At 43.6% G+C, this 17,513-nt stretch overlaps 1 protein-coding gene across 4 annotated transcripts in view; it reads right to left on the reverse strand.

The window, feature by feature from the left end:
* Window positions 1-496: 496 nt before the first annotated feature.
* The window catches only part of Fbxo42 (F-box protein 42), a 99,493-nt gene continuing 82,476 nt past the window's right edge, over window positions 497-17,513 (reverse strand). For all 4 annotated transcript variants that reach the window (XM_027951917.3, XM_027951914.2, XM_027951915.2 and 1 more), the window contains exons 5-10: window positions 10,237-10,390; window positions 8,956-9,066; window positions 7,413-7,509; window positions 6,884-6,940; window positions 5,905-6,021; window positions 497-5,249 (exon numbers count right to left, since the gene is read on the reverse strand). In XM_027951917.3, coding sequence (XP_027807718.1) covers window positions 4,134-5,249; window positions 5,905-6,021; window positions 6,884-6,940; window positions 7,413-7,509; window positions 8,956-9,066; window positions 10,237-10,390 — 1,652 coding nt within the window. In that variant the 3' untranslated portion in view covers window positions 497-4,133. The remainder of the gene's footprint in view (window positions 5,250-5,904; window positions 6,022-6,883; window positions 6,941-7,412; window positions 7,510-8,955; window positions 9,067-10,236; window positions 10,391-17,513) is intronic.

Below are 17,513 nucleotides of genomic sequence, written 5' to 3' on the forward strand. Positions count from 1 at the left end.
TTTCATGTGCAGCTTCACTTGACCCTCATGACCCTGTAGGGAAGAAGAAACTTTGTTTACAGGCAAGGAAACACATACCCCAGGTTAAGTCGTAAATAGGGGAGGCAGGATTAAAACAAAGACCTCTAGGCCGGCCGTCTGGCCTGTGTTCCCAACCACCTTTGCTGTACTGCTTCAAGACCCTGGGTTCTGTGCCTTGCTCTTTGCTTAGGAGGCCAATGCAGATGCTGTCCTGGCCCTGGGGCCACCACTCCAAGCTCATAGCACACCTTGGGTCTCCCTGTAGAGCAGGACAGAGGCTCTGCAACACCAAGCCCTCAGGAGACAGTGGCTTATTAAACAGTTGTTCCAGGAAAGGGACAAGGAACACAGCTCTCCTAGAGGACACAGAGCACCTTGCCAATGACTTTGCTTCTAACATCAACCTCCAATCCCAAATGCTTCCCAGCACAGCACTTTTTCTTTTCTGTACCTAATAAAAAAACAGTTATGACAATTCTGTCCATTTTGTTTTATTTGTTAAATTGCTAAAAAGTCATTGGGGGAAACATTAACAAAAAATGAAATTGACAGATTTAAATATCCATGAAATCCATTTCATTCCTACACTGTTATGTGCCTAAAATGACTGTCTCAGGGGGAGCCACCTGGCAGCCCTGAGTCGTATGGGAAACATCACTCACAGCACCAGCTTCGCCAGGCACGATGGGTGCACTGACATGAACCCTGGTTGGTGGGAGGGGAGCAGAGCAGGGAGAGAGTACACCAGAGCCAACACTAAGGTCTGCTCACGTTCACGATGAACAGGGTGAAAGGGAGCCACACACTGGTGACATGCAGAACATGCCTTCTGCAGTTCCAGGGAGGCTGCCAGAGCATAGGCTTCCTGGCCCCCGGGCACGTTCAGATCCTCCCCACTGACTTGTGCGCTGGTGAGACCATAGATAATGCAAAGCAGAGCACATCACCATGCCAGGACCACCACAAGGACAAGGACGGACAGACAAACCAACCAGGTACATCACTTTGAAAGGGAAGGAAGCAAGCGAAGCAGAAGAAAATCCAGAAAGACAAGGTGAAGGAAGGGGATGTCCCCTTGCTCTCCGTAGGCCAGTGGCTTTCTGTCCTCAAAGTCAAGCATCTCATATGGATTTCTTTCTTCCTCCTCTTCTTTAGAGTTACAACACAGTTCCCACACAGTTCATGGTTTCAGCTCTTGCTATGCAACTCAAACATTAAAATCAAACCCACAGAGGGTAGGAGGAGAGTAAGCCCAGTATTGCCTTAAAAACAAAATTTAAACTTCTTTTGACACCTAATTGGTGCTCCCACATATGGGGGCAGGGCAGGGTTGAAGAGTCCACCATCCAAGTGTGGAGGAAGGGTGGAAACTGGGACAACACAAAACGCTCTCCGCTGCACGATGTGGGATGAGAACAGGAAGCTCTGTTCAAGAAGGTAGAAGAGACTAAAATTCCTACACGAGGTCAATGTGGTGACGGGTGAAGACAGTTATCACCTGGGGCTCTCAAAGGCACACTTGCAGGAATGGAAGGGTTAAAGCTTCAAGTAGAAACAAGATGTATTTTAAATACTTAAATACTGTTAAATATTTGCTAGGTGCTCCTGAGGGTTTAAAAAAAGTATTTTGTCTCCTTTCTTTCAGTCAATTTTAAGACAAAATTGTTATCACCATCGAAACGGAGTCGTGGTCAAATCTGATCTGAGGACACTGTGGGCACACTCACCTCAGCCGAGACACCTGAAGTCTCACTGTGCGTGTGGCCTTGCCAGGGCTGAGGAGACCATCACCTTGACTGTGCTGAGTCGCCTTCCCACAGCAAAGGCCCTCAGTGCCCAGGAGCCACCGGGTGCGGATGAGGCAGATTTTTCTCTCAGGGCTGTAAACGGACAGTCTGGTTCCCAGCAGCGTGGGTAACACTGGGGTGCCATGGAGTTCAGAGCAACTGGGTTATTTTCTAAGAGGACCAGCATTTCCGCTGCCTGCTACTTGGGGAAAGTAGAAGGAACCAACAGCTTACAGCTAGGTTAAGAAGGCCACAGGACAAAGGGAAAGATTACAAAGTGGAGATTCTGAATTTTCAGGCTTCCGAGTAGTTGATATCGAAGTAGGACTAAGTTTGGAGGCACTGTCCATGCACAAACACAATGTCATGACCAAGGTTCAGCAGCAGCAGTAGCAGCAGCAATGCAGAAATTGCTGATCTTCTGGGCTGGCTTCGCTTTGTGAATCAAGACCCCACATGATTAGATGGTCTTGGCCAGGGAGGGACTGGCCACAGCTGCAGAGCGGGGGAGTTGGAAAGCCGAGTACGTGGCTTGGAGTAGTGGGATACTGCAGGAAGTAGGCACATGGTCGTTTCCTCATCTGAGGGAGCACGTACAGCAGTTTCTGGAACACATACCTCTCCCTATGAAAGGGCCTTTGCTGGGCTTGGCACCAAGGGGCCTGTCCCACAAAGACCACGAAGGCAGAGCAAATGGCTAAGGGAAGGGTTCATCATGATGTAACCGGAGAAAACACTTATCAGACGGCTAAGCGCTGGCTAAGAGCCAGGACTCAGGGCCAGCTGCAGCCCTGGTCTGTGCTTGGGAAATGCTAACAAGAAAACGAGAGTGGGGGTGAGAAACATGTTTTAAAATTTAGGCCCTAAGGACAAAATTAAAGTCCTTTATCCACTGAGGATAAATTGCCAAAAATCCATATTTTAATGGTGCCACTTGAAATAAACTTACTTTGACATCTCCTATGTCCAGGCCTTGGTTTAGACTAGTGACCTGCAACTTTCTGTTTTAACCAAAAAAATGTGCTACTAGGGTGCACCTTATCTCAGAAATGAAGCAAAGTCTAAGTCCAAGCCCTGCTTGGGTGATGCATGAATAAGAGGATGGATCTGCTCCCCAGGTCAGCCATGTGTCACAAAGGTCAAGAACATGACGCTCAACCCAGTCGCCAGGCAGATGACATGTCACAGGGGGAAAAAACATTTCTGGAAGGAACTATTGTGAGGATTCCCTTCCAGGATCAAATTTCACATTCCACAAACATGGACAGGTGTGCCCAATGTGCTTTGGAAGTAAGAGAAGCCCACAGGGGAAACCCAGTGTCTTGAGGGTTTAAGGATTCTTCATGACACTGGCCTCCTAGTAACACCAGGGAAAGTGTTCTGTTTTCTCCAGGCACCCGAGCTTTGTAAAATAAAAGACAGTGAGAAAGGTTTCAGAGCTTTAAAAAAATCCATATGCAAACAAACAAAATGGGGGTGGTTGGGAATAAAGCAGCCTATAAACAGGGTAAGGCAGCAAGGAGGACTGATTCTAAAGAAGGAAAAGGAGAACAAATATGGTTTTTGGCAACTTGCAACCAAATACGATTGTCAGAAAATTCCACAATCAGATACCACGTTTTCTGAGACATGCAGGGAGCACTCAAAAGACCAATGGACACTAGGCAGACAGATGTCGGAAACACTATTTCAAGATGATCCTGGCACATGTGGAACAGATCCCCTGCTGAGGGACTTCCCTCAGTCAGAGGGCAGAAGGAAACCAGATACAGGGCATCTCTGCAGAGCTGTCACAGGTCCTCTGCGGTTTTAAGAGAAGGGGAAGGACAGTTTTCTTTAAGTTACTTTTACCCTGCCAGCACCTGTAGCACGGGGGCGGGGGCTGAAATCCTTTGCATCTTGTCTATGCCCTTCCGTTTTCTAATTCTGAGAAGGCCACGTAAAGATTTACAGGGGCTCTTCAGTTTCTTTTGGAACATTACCGATTGTTAGTCTGTTCCCTAACTTCTTGGTCTATTTAACAGCAAAGTAGAAAAAGGCAGCACAGCCTCTGCTAAAACACAGCAACAATTTTATCTGAACAGGACGGAGCTCTCTCCCTTTTTTGTAAACAAAGTTGGCTATATAATATATATATATATATATATATTTTCATATATAATTTTTTTCTTAATGGAGATTTGATCCCAGCCTGGCATGAGTAGGCTGGGAATTGGAGTTTTGGTTTTGGGGAGTAATGCTGTTTTCCCAATTCTCAGTCCAAATGCTCACACACTGGAAAATTCCAAATTAAAAGCCACAGAGGGGAAAGGGGTTTTGAACACATTATCTCTTTGCTCGTACAAAGTACAAGGCGTTTGTTTTTGGGTAGTACTTCACATTCTGCTTCTTGTCCATGAGTCCTCCGAATATGATGAGTTCGCCCCTGCCTTGTACCACTGTATGCAGGCTGGTTTCAGGAGGCCCGACCACAGAGCTGCTATTAAACACTTTCCATTTGACCCGCCCCTTCTCCTTGGTGTCTTTAATGTCCAGCACGTACATCTGCATGGGCTTGCAGTTCATACTCTGGTACAGGGGTTTGCCAACATTGAGGGACTGTGGAGGGTGGTGGCCCAGGCGGCGGGCAATGGGGGGTAAGGAATGTCCATCTCCTTGGGCAGGCCCTGGGCGGGGTATGGGCACTGTTTCTCCACTGCTCAGGCTCTGGCTCCCAGGGGAGCCTGGAGAAGACCCAAGAGGAGGGCTTAGTGCTGCAGAGGCTGAGGGGCCCTTGGATGACATTGCTTTGATGGCTTCCAGACTCCGACGCAGGGCACCAGGGGAGACAGCCCCTGCAAGGGCGCTGGCCACATGTGGAGGGGTATGGACACCATTGGTCTGTTCTGGAGGGTGTCTCACACTCCCTGTAACCGTCCTGTTGTCCATACCATCCACATGATTGCTACCAGAAGCAGGTTTCAGGTCCCAATTCAGATCTATTGACCCCAATCTCAGATCTTTTTGATCTGGTAAAGACCCTCGTCGGGGGGCCAAAGAAAGTCCCATTTTTAAGTCATATCCTTCAGAGGCAGACGGAGTGCTTGGTGATATGGCCTGTACAGGGCTGTCCAAGGAAGAACCACCAACAGCTGCTGTTCCTGGAGATAAACTCCCGCCATTGAGGATGGGAGAGCCATCTCCTCTGGCTGGGGAGAGGCTCCCTTCCCGGGAACCTGAGGGAGTCTGCCTCTGAGCCCTGGGCCTCAGTGTTCCCCAGCGGCCGTTAACACATGGCGCTTCATCCATACTCCTTACTGGAGACTGGGAGCGGTACTCTCGGGTTTCGGGGACCAGGGCTGGAGGAGTGGCACTAATAGGTGATGGACGAGAGTTCAAACTGGGGCTGAGGGGGGCTCTCCCACTAGGAGCCTGGCTGAAGACCACCACGCACTGTCCCACCTGGAAGACAAAGGACCTGTGCTCACAGACTCTTCCATAATTCTCATCATTCAACCACCAAACATTTAAACACAGGCATCTGGAACTCACCAGGCATTCTGTAGCCTTGAGATATGGAAGGGAAATGATCTAGAGATACAAATGATGCAGACTGCTCTCTAGGACAGAAAGGCAGATGCAGCAGCAACTGCGGCCCTGGTGTGACACGTTATTAGTTACATCTGTACGTTAGTACAGCAGAGTGGAGGGAGCAAATAGTTTTGTTTGTAAGACTTGGGGGAAGATTTCATAGATAAGAAATGCTTTAAGTCAGGACTTAGAGGATGAGTGGGGTCACTTAGCCCACTTATGTTTTCCCATCTAGTGGCTCATATATGCGAGAGATGGCAAAGGAGCTACGATTTTCACTTTTTTTTATTTTTTGAGACAGGGTCTTGCTAAGTTGCTCATACTGGCCTTGAACTCATGATCCTCCTGCCTCAGGCTTCTGAGTAGCTGGGATTATAGGAGTGTGCCTCTGTGCTTGGCTGACAGCACCTCTTTGTGACACCAGAGTGTTTTCTATTCTGTAAGTTTTCCTTTGAAATTTGTCAAATTAATTTGTTTTTCCAGTTTAGAATCTCTCCTTCTGCTGGCCTGTCAGTTCCTGGCTTACCCGGCAGGCTGGATGGCACCACAATTCTGGAGCCCCGTGATCTTCATTTTCTACCTTGAGTGGCTGCCAGGCCCAGGGACCTGAATGCATGTGCAACAACCAAGCATCCTTAAATAGCTGTAAGAAAAGGACCAACAACAGGACTCAGGTGTGGCATCTGCTACACACATACAGAGCTGCAGTCTCAAGCTATACTGTCTGGTCTAGAAAGTGTGTGGGCTGGTCAGAAAGAATAACAAAGCCCTCAGTTATTTGTTCAATTATACATTCATTCATTCATTCATTTACATTACCATGGATTGGTCTGACACACAGAACTGTGTTTGTGATCCATGAATTAACTGGTTTTGTGTGTGTGGATAGTGGGGTGCAGGAAAGGGTTTGACAATAGATGCCTGCAACTTTATGAATTTGCTTTTAAAGTAAATTCCATGTGGACTGTGGCAGTTACCGACCTGCTTTTTTCTCTCTCTGCCCCTTTGCCTTTGAAAACATGATAGCAGCAAACCTTAGAGCTTAAGAAGGAATAGGAAGAATATAGATATGAATATTCAAGAGACAAATATCTAATTAAAAGCATCTCTCAACACCCAAAAAGAACGGGAAAAAAGGCCAGAGAAAATGAAGGCTATATATCCAAGTGGAAAAGGCACTTTCTAAATAAAAATACCATGGAAAAGTCTTGTCTACTCTTTTTATTTCTTGGTACTGGAAACTCAGTACCAAGGGGTGCTGAGCCACTGAGCCATATATCCCCAGCCATTTTTATTTTGAGACAGGTTCTTGCAAAGTTGTTTAGGGCTTTGCTAAATTACTGAGGCTGGCCTTGAATTTGCTATCCTCCTGCCTCAGCCCCCCTCGTTGCTGGGATCATGGGCTCGTGCACTGTGTCTGGCCTGCCTACTCTTACAGAAGATAGGGGAAGCAAGTTTTGAACATTTAGTAACATGTGTATGGGAATGCCACAAGCAATACTCACAGCATTGGGACCACCACACCCTCCAAGGATTAAGATAGTTGCATCATCTATGACAATCTGGGGAGGGGAAGAAATTTAAAATAAATTTACACACATAGCTATCTGACTTCCCATGCTCTAGTGATATACAGAAATAGCATCCCCAGCTCCCCAAAAGAGTGTTCTAGTTACCATAAGCTCCCCATTCTCCCCAAACCAGGTCAAGTCTGATCCCTCTGACCAAATTACTGACAATTCACCTGAATGGATCCATTCTTTGTTGGTCAAATATTAACATGAGAGTCTCAAGCCACTTAAAATGAAGGGTTCTCTTTGAGAAATGAAAATGCTTAGGGACAAGGCATAATATAAAGCCACTATAAATAATACAACCCATTAAAAGCCAAAAAATAAACAGTAGTAAAAAAGAATGATAAATTCTCTTTGGCTTGGTGCATACTGGCATCTTACCTGACTCCCTCCTCCCTCTCCCGTCCTAACTGAAAGACGCTACAGAGTTTGCGGAATAGTTATTTTAATTCCTGAGCACCTGAGATTGGCCACCTCGAGGATGAGGACTAGGGCCAGAGATGTTCGGCTTGGACCATGCCCACTGCTCGAGGTCAAGGACCCAGACATCATTGCTCCTGTGAGAAAAGGACAGAAGGATGAGGAAGGAGGTCGGGAGCTCCCAGGGTGACAATGGTGGTCAGGGAGCTTCAGATGCCTGTGCCCAGTAGTAAACTCACACCACTCTCCCACTCACCCAGACTGGCCTAGGGGAGGCTTCAGATGGTCTCCTCAGAGTACAGAACCAGAAAGACAACTATGAATCCCAGCTTGCAGCCTGAACAAAAACTTTAACTTTCTTTAACTCTGGTTTCCTTACTATCAAAGAGAAACACTGCTACTCTAAAGAGCAGATATAAATGAAGTTATATTTATAAATAAGTCCAGCAAAGTGCCATGCTTATAGTTAGCACTTAAAACTATGTTCCTTCCCCTGCTGTCCCTAGAACTCATCTTGAGACCTGGTAATTAGTGACAGAGGAAACAGCTACTGATCGAACTGTAATTATTCTAAACAATAACAATGACAAAACAACAAAAAACAGGAAGAGAAAAATGATTCAAAAGGCAGCTCTATCATTGTCTGGGGGTTAAAAGCTTTATTGATTCTGGTTACAAAAATAGTTTCATAATGGCTAAAGAAAGCATCAGTTTTATCAAGGACACACTGGCATCTCCAACTCTCAAAAGACCAGCACGGCAGGACAGACTCCTGGATGGCAGTCTATTTTATGGCCATCTCTTCATGGTCCTCTGTTCATACACAGGATCCTACACAAGCTCCTCAACTTAAATCCTGAACCCTCTCATTTGGAGGGTAGCTCCTTTAGTCTCTCTCCATGATGGACAGAATATATGAAGATGGCAGGTGCTGTCAGGGGGAAAGAGCTGGGTTTGGCCTGACTTCACTGCTGGCAGCCCATCCACTCCAGCTGATAGAACAGAAGAAATGACCAGTATTGCAGCAGCTGCTGAATCAGATACATAGCACTGCAGACGATGGCTCTGGCTCGTGACTCTGGCCTGAAATGGCCAGTGTGGAGAGGACAGTGAGTGGTTGTGTATGTCAAAGAAATGTGACATACCTGACATAATTCCCTTGCTTCTATCCACTCTTCCAGCCCATCCCAATTTCTACTTGTCCTGTCTACCCCTCTTTCTTCTCTAAAAGGGGCCTAAGCTATGTAGTCAAGTAGGGCAAGGAAAAGCACCCTGCTTTCTGAAAGGTGGCCTTCTGTAGGCACAGTATAGCAGAATTGGAGTTCAATCAGAACTGGATCCTACTGTACGCATGTCCAACAGAAAGAGATCTGATTCGACCCTGACTTTATAGGACAAGCTTTCCAACTTACTGGTGTGCGACTGAGAATCACAGAATAAAATGTCAAGGTGAGATGACTATCTGGATTAATTTCAACTATGCTGAGGAACATTGTACCTAGTGTCTAGTTCACTTTTCTGAGCTGTTATTCTCATGATTATTTTACCTTCAAGTTAACATGGAGCAAATCAAATATACTTACATTTGCCGGGATCCTAAAGAGCCACCAAAGACGATCATTTTATCATCTATCACACAGGAGGAGTGGCCGGCCATGGGAGGTGGCCCATGGGTTGTCACAATGCAATTCCACCTAATGCAAACAAATCAAACAGGAGGAAACCGAGAAGTCAGCACCATCTGCTTCTGTTTTCTGAGATGGGGTCTTGCTAAGCTGCCCAGTCCTCAGCCTCCTGTGTAGCTGGGACTCACAGGCACGTGCCACCATGTCCAGCTTCATCTGCTTCTGATTTTATAGACTTAAAGCAAAAAATCAGTTAAGCACGCAACACTCAAAAATGATAATCCCATCACCTCAGCAGATGTTATTAGGATAATAAAAGGAAGATGACACAACTGTCTTAAAGTTATATTCACTTTCAAGTTCTGAATGTGGCTGGTCTAGAGATAAAGTACAGAGATGAGAAATCAATGGCAAGGGACGCAATCGTGACTTCTTGGCCTCTTCAGCCCGATGTGCTGAAAGAACACCACCTGCCAAGAACCACATTCTAAGTTTTCCATTATATGGAAGAGGGGATGCTGTCATTTCAAGAAGATATGTCTGAAAAACAGCTGAGATCCATCTTGGGGACAAAGCAGAACAGATGGAATCATGTGGCTCTGTACCACTTAAGGGGAACTACCAGCCAAGGCTGAAGAGCTCCCTCTTCTTCAACTGGCTCATTCATTTTTTTTAAGAGAGGAGCAAACCCCCTTTACTTTTTCTCTTTGGAAAAAGAGTTCTTGGGCTGGGATATGGCTCAGTGGTAAAGCACTTACCTAAGCATGCATGAGGCCCTGGGTTTGATCCCAAGAGCATGAAGAAGAAAGAAGAAAGGTTCTTAACTTAAGTTCTAGGGGTCCTGAAAATCCTCTGATAGTACAGGCAAAATCTGGGTATACATACATTTCCCCTTTCCCCCTCCTGGGAAATGTCCATGGCTTTTCTTCAATTTCTCCAAGTTTTTTTTTTTTTTTGGTACCAGGGATTGAACTCGGGCACTCAACCACTGAGCCCCATCCCCAGCCGTATTCTGTATTTTATTTACAGACAGGGTCTCACTGAGTTATTTAGGGCCTCGCTAAGTTGCTGAGGCTGGCTTTGAACTCATGAGCTTCCTGTCTCTGCCTCCCCAGATGCTGGGATGACAGCTATGTGCTACCATGCCTGGCCTCCAACAGTTTCTGGACACAAAACAGATAAAGAATCCAATAACTTAAAACATTGCCTTCCAGATTTAAAGCTTATCTTTTGGCTTACCAGTTTTTAGAGGGCGAGTAGGTGTGTATTTCATCAAAGAATCTCTCCGGTTGGTGTAGAGGATAAGGGCTTGGCCGTGTCCAGCCACCAAAGAGCACTAGCAGGTCCTTGTACACGACCAGGGTTGCTCCGGCCTTTGGGGAAGGGTAGGACCCTAGGAGAGTCAATAACACCATGCTTAAAACTCAGCATCATACCACAAGCCCTGGAAAAATGATCAAATGGAAACCACTACTAAAGAATAGGAGAAAGAGAGAGACGAAACTGGTTCGCAGGTCTGAGAAAAACACCACTCATTTACCCATTTTTTTAATTAACAGAGAACCCTGAATTAGAGGGCAGTTACTTAGCTCCTCTCAGGTTCAACTAGCTCACCTGAAATCAGAGATCAAAGTACCTATCTCATAAGTCTGTTTTTTTTTTTTTTTAAGAGACACAGAGAGAGAGAGAGAGAGAGAGAGAGAATTTTTTAATGTTTATTTTTTAGTTATCGGCGGACACAACATTTTTTGTTTGTATGTGGTGCTGAGGATCGAACCCGGGCCGCACGCATGCCAGGTGAGTGTGCTACCGCTTGAGCCACATCCCCAGCCCCTCATAGGTCTGTTTTGAATTACTAAATACAGAGATTCCCTAGTTCAACTTAAAATGGTTTGACTCATAATTTTTTAATTTCCTAGTGGGTGCTAAAGTGACAGCCATTCAGTAGAAAGCCCACTTCCATTTTTTCATCTGTTCCAAGGCTAGCAATATGTGGAATAATGCTTGAGATGCTGGGCAGTGGCAGTGAACCTCAGCTCCCAGTCAGCTACATGAATGTGAGGGCAAACAACTGATCCTCCATAGTATGTTGTGTTGCTATGCTGTGGTGTTTAGTAAGTGAGGTAATTTTTAAAAAATATTTATTTTTTATTTGTAGTTGGACAAAATACCTTTATTTTATTTATTTTTATGTGGTGCTGAGGATCAAACCCAGGGCCTTGCAAGTGCTAGATGAGCACTTTACCACTGAGCCACAACCCCAGCCCCAAGGGTGAGGTAATTAATTAAGTGCATTTTCGACCTATGATACTTTCAACTTACAATGCATTTATTGGGATGTGACTCTATCATACATTGAGCAGCATCTGTATTATATTCAAAGCACTTAGCATAGAAAGTACATAGTACATAGCAGGTGCTCAATAAATGTATGACTCAGTGTAGGGAACTTGCCTAGCATGTAGGAGGCCCTGGATTTGATCCCCAGTATCACAAAAAAATAAACAAAATAATTTTAAAATGCTGCTACCAAATGGGTAAAAAAGGAGGCAAAATAAAGTTCTTATGTCCTGTGAGTCAAATGTCAATATGGTGACCTCTAGGCCTCTCCTAGCTAGAGTCTCAGACTAGCACAAATGGGCAGACTTCCAAGGCCTGATGTGAAGGGACTCTGATGAAACCACAGGCTTCACACGAAGAATGGCTTCTAAGGCTATCCAGGCTGAACTTTGAGCTACAGAGACCACATTTTGAAAGAACAGAAATTTGGCTCATGTTAGAAAACAAATGTTTCAGAGGAACACAATTTTTTTTTTTTTTTTTTTTAGAGAGAGAGAGAGAGAGAGAGAATTTTAATATTTATTTTTTAGTTACTGGCGGACACAACATCTTTGTATGTGGTGCTGAGGATCGAACCCGGGCCGCACGCATGCCAGGCGAGCGCGCCACCGCTTGAGCCACATCACCAGCCCAGGAACACAAATTTTTAGTTCTTTTGTCTTTGAAATAACATTTGATATTTTCCCCAATCCCTACTTCTACTTGTCACCTTTATTTGGCTCAAGACCAAATAAGCTGTCCTAATATCCAGGTGTTAGTAAATACTGGAAAGAAAAATTTTGTCTTTCCATCTTGTGGTAATGAGATTTGAAGCCAAGGCCTCAAACATGCTAGGCTAGGCGAGCACTCTACCACTGAGCTGCATCCCCACCTCTTTTTATTGTAGTTTGAATCAAAGCCTCACACCAGGTGTGGTGGTACACACCTGTAATCCCAGTGAGGTAGGAGGATTCCAAGTTCAAGGCCAACCTCAACAAGTTAGTGAGACCCTCAGCAATGTAGGGAAACCCTGTCCCAAAATAAAAATCAAAATAAATAAATAAATAAAGGACTGCAGATGTAACTTAGTGGTAGAGCATCCCTGGTATGGACAGAAAGATAAAAAGAGAAAGGAAGGGGAAAAAAAAAAAAAAAAAGAAAAAACAATTGTTGAAGAAAGTTCACAACAGTAATCCCCGGGTCTCACTAAGTTGTCAAGGCCCATCTGAAACTTGTGGATCCTTCAGTCTCAGCCTCCCAAGTAGAGCATTGTAGGCGTTGAGCCTCCACATGTGACTAATACTGAGCTATTTTTTAAAAAATTTGTTCTTGTTCTTAAAGCTGCAGGGCCCTTTTTTTTTTTTTTTTTAAAGGAAACCTTGAGCAGAAGTATCAATCTAATAGAAGCTGAGAGGTTCCAAATTAGGTGGACAGTTTGGCTTCCCTCTTCAGCAACTGGTATGACAACATGGTTTGCAAAACCCCACTCAGGCTGCTTTAACGTTGTTGCTTACAAAGTCTGAAGGGTGGGAAGATGGAATAGACACCAGTTCTCAGAGTACGCGGTGGGCATGTAATAGTACTCTGTGCATCAGCATTTAGGGTATTTTCCTGATAGAAAAGACACCAATTCAATGGGATCTGACTATGGCAATGAAGTCCTTTTGAGATACTAGCTGAACTACTTCAAGAGTTCATTATCCCTGGAAGGCTGGGGCAGGAGGACTGTGAGTTCAAAGTTCATTATCTCTACCCTCATTTCCCAAGGTACTGTCATCAAAAGGGCTACTCATCACCTGTTTTCCTTCACACAGTCAATCATATTATTTCTGGCTGGAAATTCTGCCTTCTCAACAGAAAGCCTTCTAGCCAATTAGAAAACCTAAAGAATATAATGACTTAGTTAAGACACTACTGTTGGCTAGGTGAGGTGGTGGAGGCCTATAATCCTAGTGACTGGAGAGGCTGAGGCAGGAGGACTGCAAATATGTGGCCAGCCTCAGCAACTCAGTGCTACAGTGCCCCTGGGCATTTTTTTCCCTAATAGGGCAGGGAAAAGAGAAAGAAACAAAAAGTAAGTATGTAACAGGTTTCAGCAGAGTAGTAATGTAAACCATAACTTAAACATTCCAGGATACAATGCAGATTTGGATTTGAGATATTTAAAACCAGGCTTTGAAAATCAAGTGTACAAAAGTGAAGCAGTAGGGCTGGGGTTGTGGCTCAGTGGCAGAGCGCTTGCCTAGCATGCTGGAGGCACTGGGTTCGATTCTCAGCACCACATAAAAATAAAATAAAGGTCTTGTGTCTTTCTATAACTAAACAAACAAACAAAAAGAAGTAATGCTCTATTTCAAAAGGGTTCCTTAAAAAAAAAAAAAAGTGAAGCAGCAAAACGGGGGATCCCCCAAACAGCCAAAAGAAAAAAAATCCATTTTTAATTTAAGTTAGGTTATTTGCATACAATTTTTTAAAGGATATGTGCTTTTAGTCAGTGATTCCATTTCTAGGGGTTATTCTAACAATATAGGTGGGCAAATGAAAAGAAAAATAGGTACAAGTATGCTCATTTGCAGTGTTTAAATAAATCAAAGAATATCTACACAGGGCTGGGGATACAGCTCAGTTGGTAGAGTGCTTGTGTCGCATGCACAAGGCCCTGGGTTCAACCCCCAGCACCATGAAAAAAAAAAAATCTACACAGAAGGATACTATATGACTATTAAAATTTATGTGCCTCTATACCTTTTTATTACCTCAGAATGCTTTATTAAAAGTGAAAACTGAAAGTAGCAAGTGAAAAACATGAAACAATAATAGCTGAGGGGAGGGCACCATGCCCCTGGTGCTGCTCTAAGCGATTCACTTGGTACCTAAGAAAACCTGGCCAGGAAAGCACTATGATCACCCCACCGTATGGATAAAGAAACACAGGCACAAAGTGGTTAATTTCCCCAAGGTCACATATCTAGTTAATCACACAGAATTCAAATCTAGGCAAATTAAGCCCACTTAAAATAATATATTTTTCCTTTATGTGTTCCTACACAGAAAAGAAAATCTAGAAGATCAGTAATAGTTAATTACTCTGAATGATAAGATTATAGATGATTTTAATTTTCTTCTTTATAAAAAACACTCTGTATTGGCTGACCTTTACAAAGAGTGATACTTGCTTCCTGAGCTTGGGGAATAAGCTATTTCAGTTTTTTTTTTTAAATATTTTTTTAGTTGTAGACACAATAACTTCATTTTATTTATTTGTTTATGTGGTGCTGAGGATTGAACCCAGTGCCCCACCCATTTGAGGCAAGTGTTCATCCACTGAGCTACAACCCCAGCCCTATTTCAGTTTTTAAAAATAATATGGGGGGCTGGGGTTGTGGCTCAGTGATAGAGAGCACATCTAGCACTTGCGAGACCCTGGGTTCAATCCTTAGCACCACATAAAAATAAATAAAATAAAGGTATTGTGTCCAACTATAACTAACAAACAAACAATAAATAAATAAGGGGATAGGGCTCAGTGTGGTAGAACACTTACCTACTCATGTACAAAGCCCTGGGTCTGATCCCCAGCATTGCAAAAATGCATGCGTAAGAAATATGGATTTTAAAAAATCCCAAAAATAAAAATCACAAAAACAAAAACTATAAGAAGTATGAATTCATTAGGATTCTTTCCTGTTCCACTGCCAAAAGTCGCTCGACTTAGGAAAGCCCCCGAGAGGCTACACAGTACAGAGCCTTAATCCCATATGTGAAATGACAGAATCCTCAGGTGTGTAAACCAATTAAAAAAAAAACATTTGGTGATGACAAAACCTGACCTGAAATGATGAGGCTATGTATAGTGCTATTTAATCTGCTTAGTGTGAATATTCATAGGTGTTGACAGAGCTATTAAGTCCAATTACAGGGTGCTGCCCATATTCTACCAAAAATATAAAGGCACACACATGGTATTTCTATCCTAAAACTTGAAAAATTCTGAATTCCAAAACACAATTATCACCAAGGCTTTAGCCTAAGGAACTATGCTAAGAACACAGGCTCTCAGGTAGCCTACATTGGGTTAGATCCCAGTCCTCTCCTTCAAGCAGCTGTGAAACTCATGCCAGTTACTAGATCTTTCTTTGCCTTGGTTTCCTTTTCTATACAATGGAATAACAAAAGCACTGCTTCAAAAAATGGTTTCGAGGACTGAATGTGTTATGTTGTGCAATCCACACAGTGTAAGTGCCTGGTGATGGTGTCATTGCGAAGGCAAATTAATACAACAGTTACTACCAGGTTAGTCAGCCACAGACATCCGACAATACTGCTAGATACACAGAACAAAGTTTAAGAGAACAGGATTTAACATTAGTAGTATATGGTTAGACCTCGGCCTCCTGGGATTATAGGTGTGCGCCCCTACACCCAACTTCAATTGTAGCTTTTAAAGCATCAGATCCCTGGAATGATGTCTGGAAATCTCTAATCATCACCCGCTCCAAGATCACAGGTCTAATCAATAAACATCCTAAGCAACAAGTGAAAACTGCCCCCCCCTCAAAAGATAAGGGCTTCTCCAGAACTACCTCACAGATCTAGAATTGAAATAATCGTCAACCAGACCACAGTTGGACCGAGACAGCTTAATTATACATACCATTTGTCCCCCTGCTCCCGGTCCCAATTCTTCTGCTATGTAAACCCAAAGCTTCATTCAGTACACTGAAGTCAGGGCTGAGATTCTGGATCTCACTTTGCCTTCCCAACATGACCATATTGATTAAAATTTCCTTTCCTTATTTTCGTTATTACCTTTTCTGTTAGATTTTTGAAGTGAGTGGATAGACTTGGCTCACTGGAACCCCAAGAGTGAGGCTCCTGACCTAGAACTCTAATAATAGCTTAAGCAGAGTGGGGAATAAAAGGAAAACTGAGGACACCCCAAAACTTGTGAGTATAATGTCTGTCTTGACTATAACCACCTTGAAAACCATTCAGAATAGTCTCCAGAGTACACAGCCTGAGGACCACAGAGTTATATCAGGAACAGACATTCATTTTTATTCAATAATAAGAATATTTCCAGTTTAGCATCAATATGGTAAATAATATTACAATAAACCTTTACATTTGTATAGATGCCCATACAAGATATCAAAACGTAATGCTTTATTAAAGAGTTAAGTACGTGTTATCGGGTGCAAAAGAATTAAGTTGCGCACAGGCATAGCCTTCTCAGGAGGCTGCCAGCACACGCCCTCCCATGCTGGCTAAAGTTGGTCCTGGAGGAGGGAGCACCCTGTCATTTATGTTGATCTGAGCACTTAGCACGCTGTGTTGAAATAATCCATTTTGTCTCTCAATAAGATTATACTATCTTAGAGGACAGGGACTGAACAGAATCCAATCATGGAAGCCCACTGGCTACAGATCCCTTATTGGCTGGGATCAAAGGTGGCTCCAGCTAATCACAAAGTACCTTGGAAGTACCAATGGATCTTTCCAAACATTTCTTTGGGTGTCTCCCTCCTAGCACTCCACTGTTTTTATTCTATTTTATTTCTCAGTTTTAACAAACCAGATAAATTACTGATTGACAACAAAAACTCACTGATGATGTTAGACAAAGCTTTTACTGAATCTTGGGCTTCAAGGTATACATTCCTATCTATCTATTTATTTATCTATCTATTTATTTAGTTGTTGATAGTCCTTTATTTATTTTACATGGTGTTGAGAATCAAACCCAGTGCCTCACACACGCCAGGCAAGTGCGCTACCGCTGAGCCCCAGCCCCAGGTATACGTTTTTATTACTACAGCTATGCCCACAACTTTAAAAAAACACTTCCTGGGTCATTTACGGAACATCTAAACAAAAGGAACCTTGTAATGACCATGAGAAACTTCAAGGTGAAAACCAGCAACAGATTCTTGTTACCTCAAGTAGCCTTTTGATTCAATTTCTGGGAGAGAAGAGGTCTAAAGTCTTTGGTTTAATCTGATAACTTGTTAATTGCAGTTCTAATCAAGGGGTACTCTTTCAAGTGGCTCCATTTAGAAGAGAAACAATGTTGCTAGTCATAAACTTTCTGGCCTGGTGTCCAAAAGGGAAAAACCTAGTCAGCCAGGGGAAAGAGCCAACTGAAATATGGTAAAATCTCATTTAGTCTCTCTCCTGGAGAAACGAAGATTACACAG

This window comes from Marmota flaviventris, chromosome 10 (assembly GCF_047511675.1).
Source record: "Marmota flaviventris isolate mMarFla1 chromosome 10, mMarFla1.hap1, whole genome shotgun sequence".
NCBI lineage: Eukaryota > Metazoa > Chordata > Mammalia > Rodentia > Sciuridae > Marmota > Marmota flaviventris.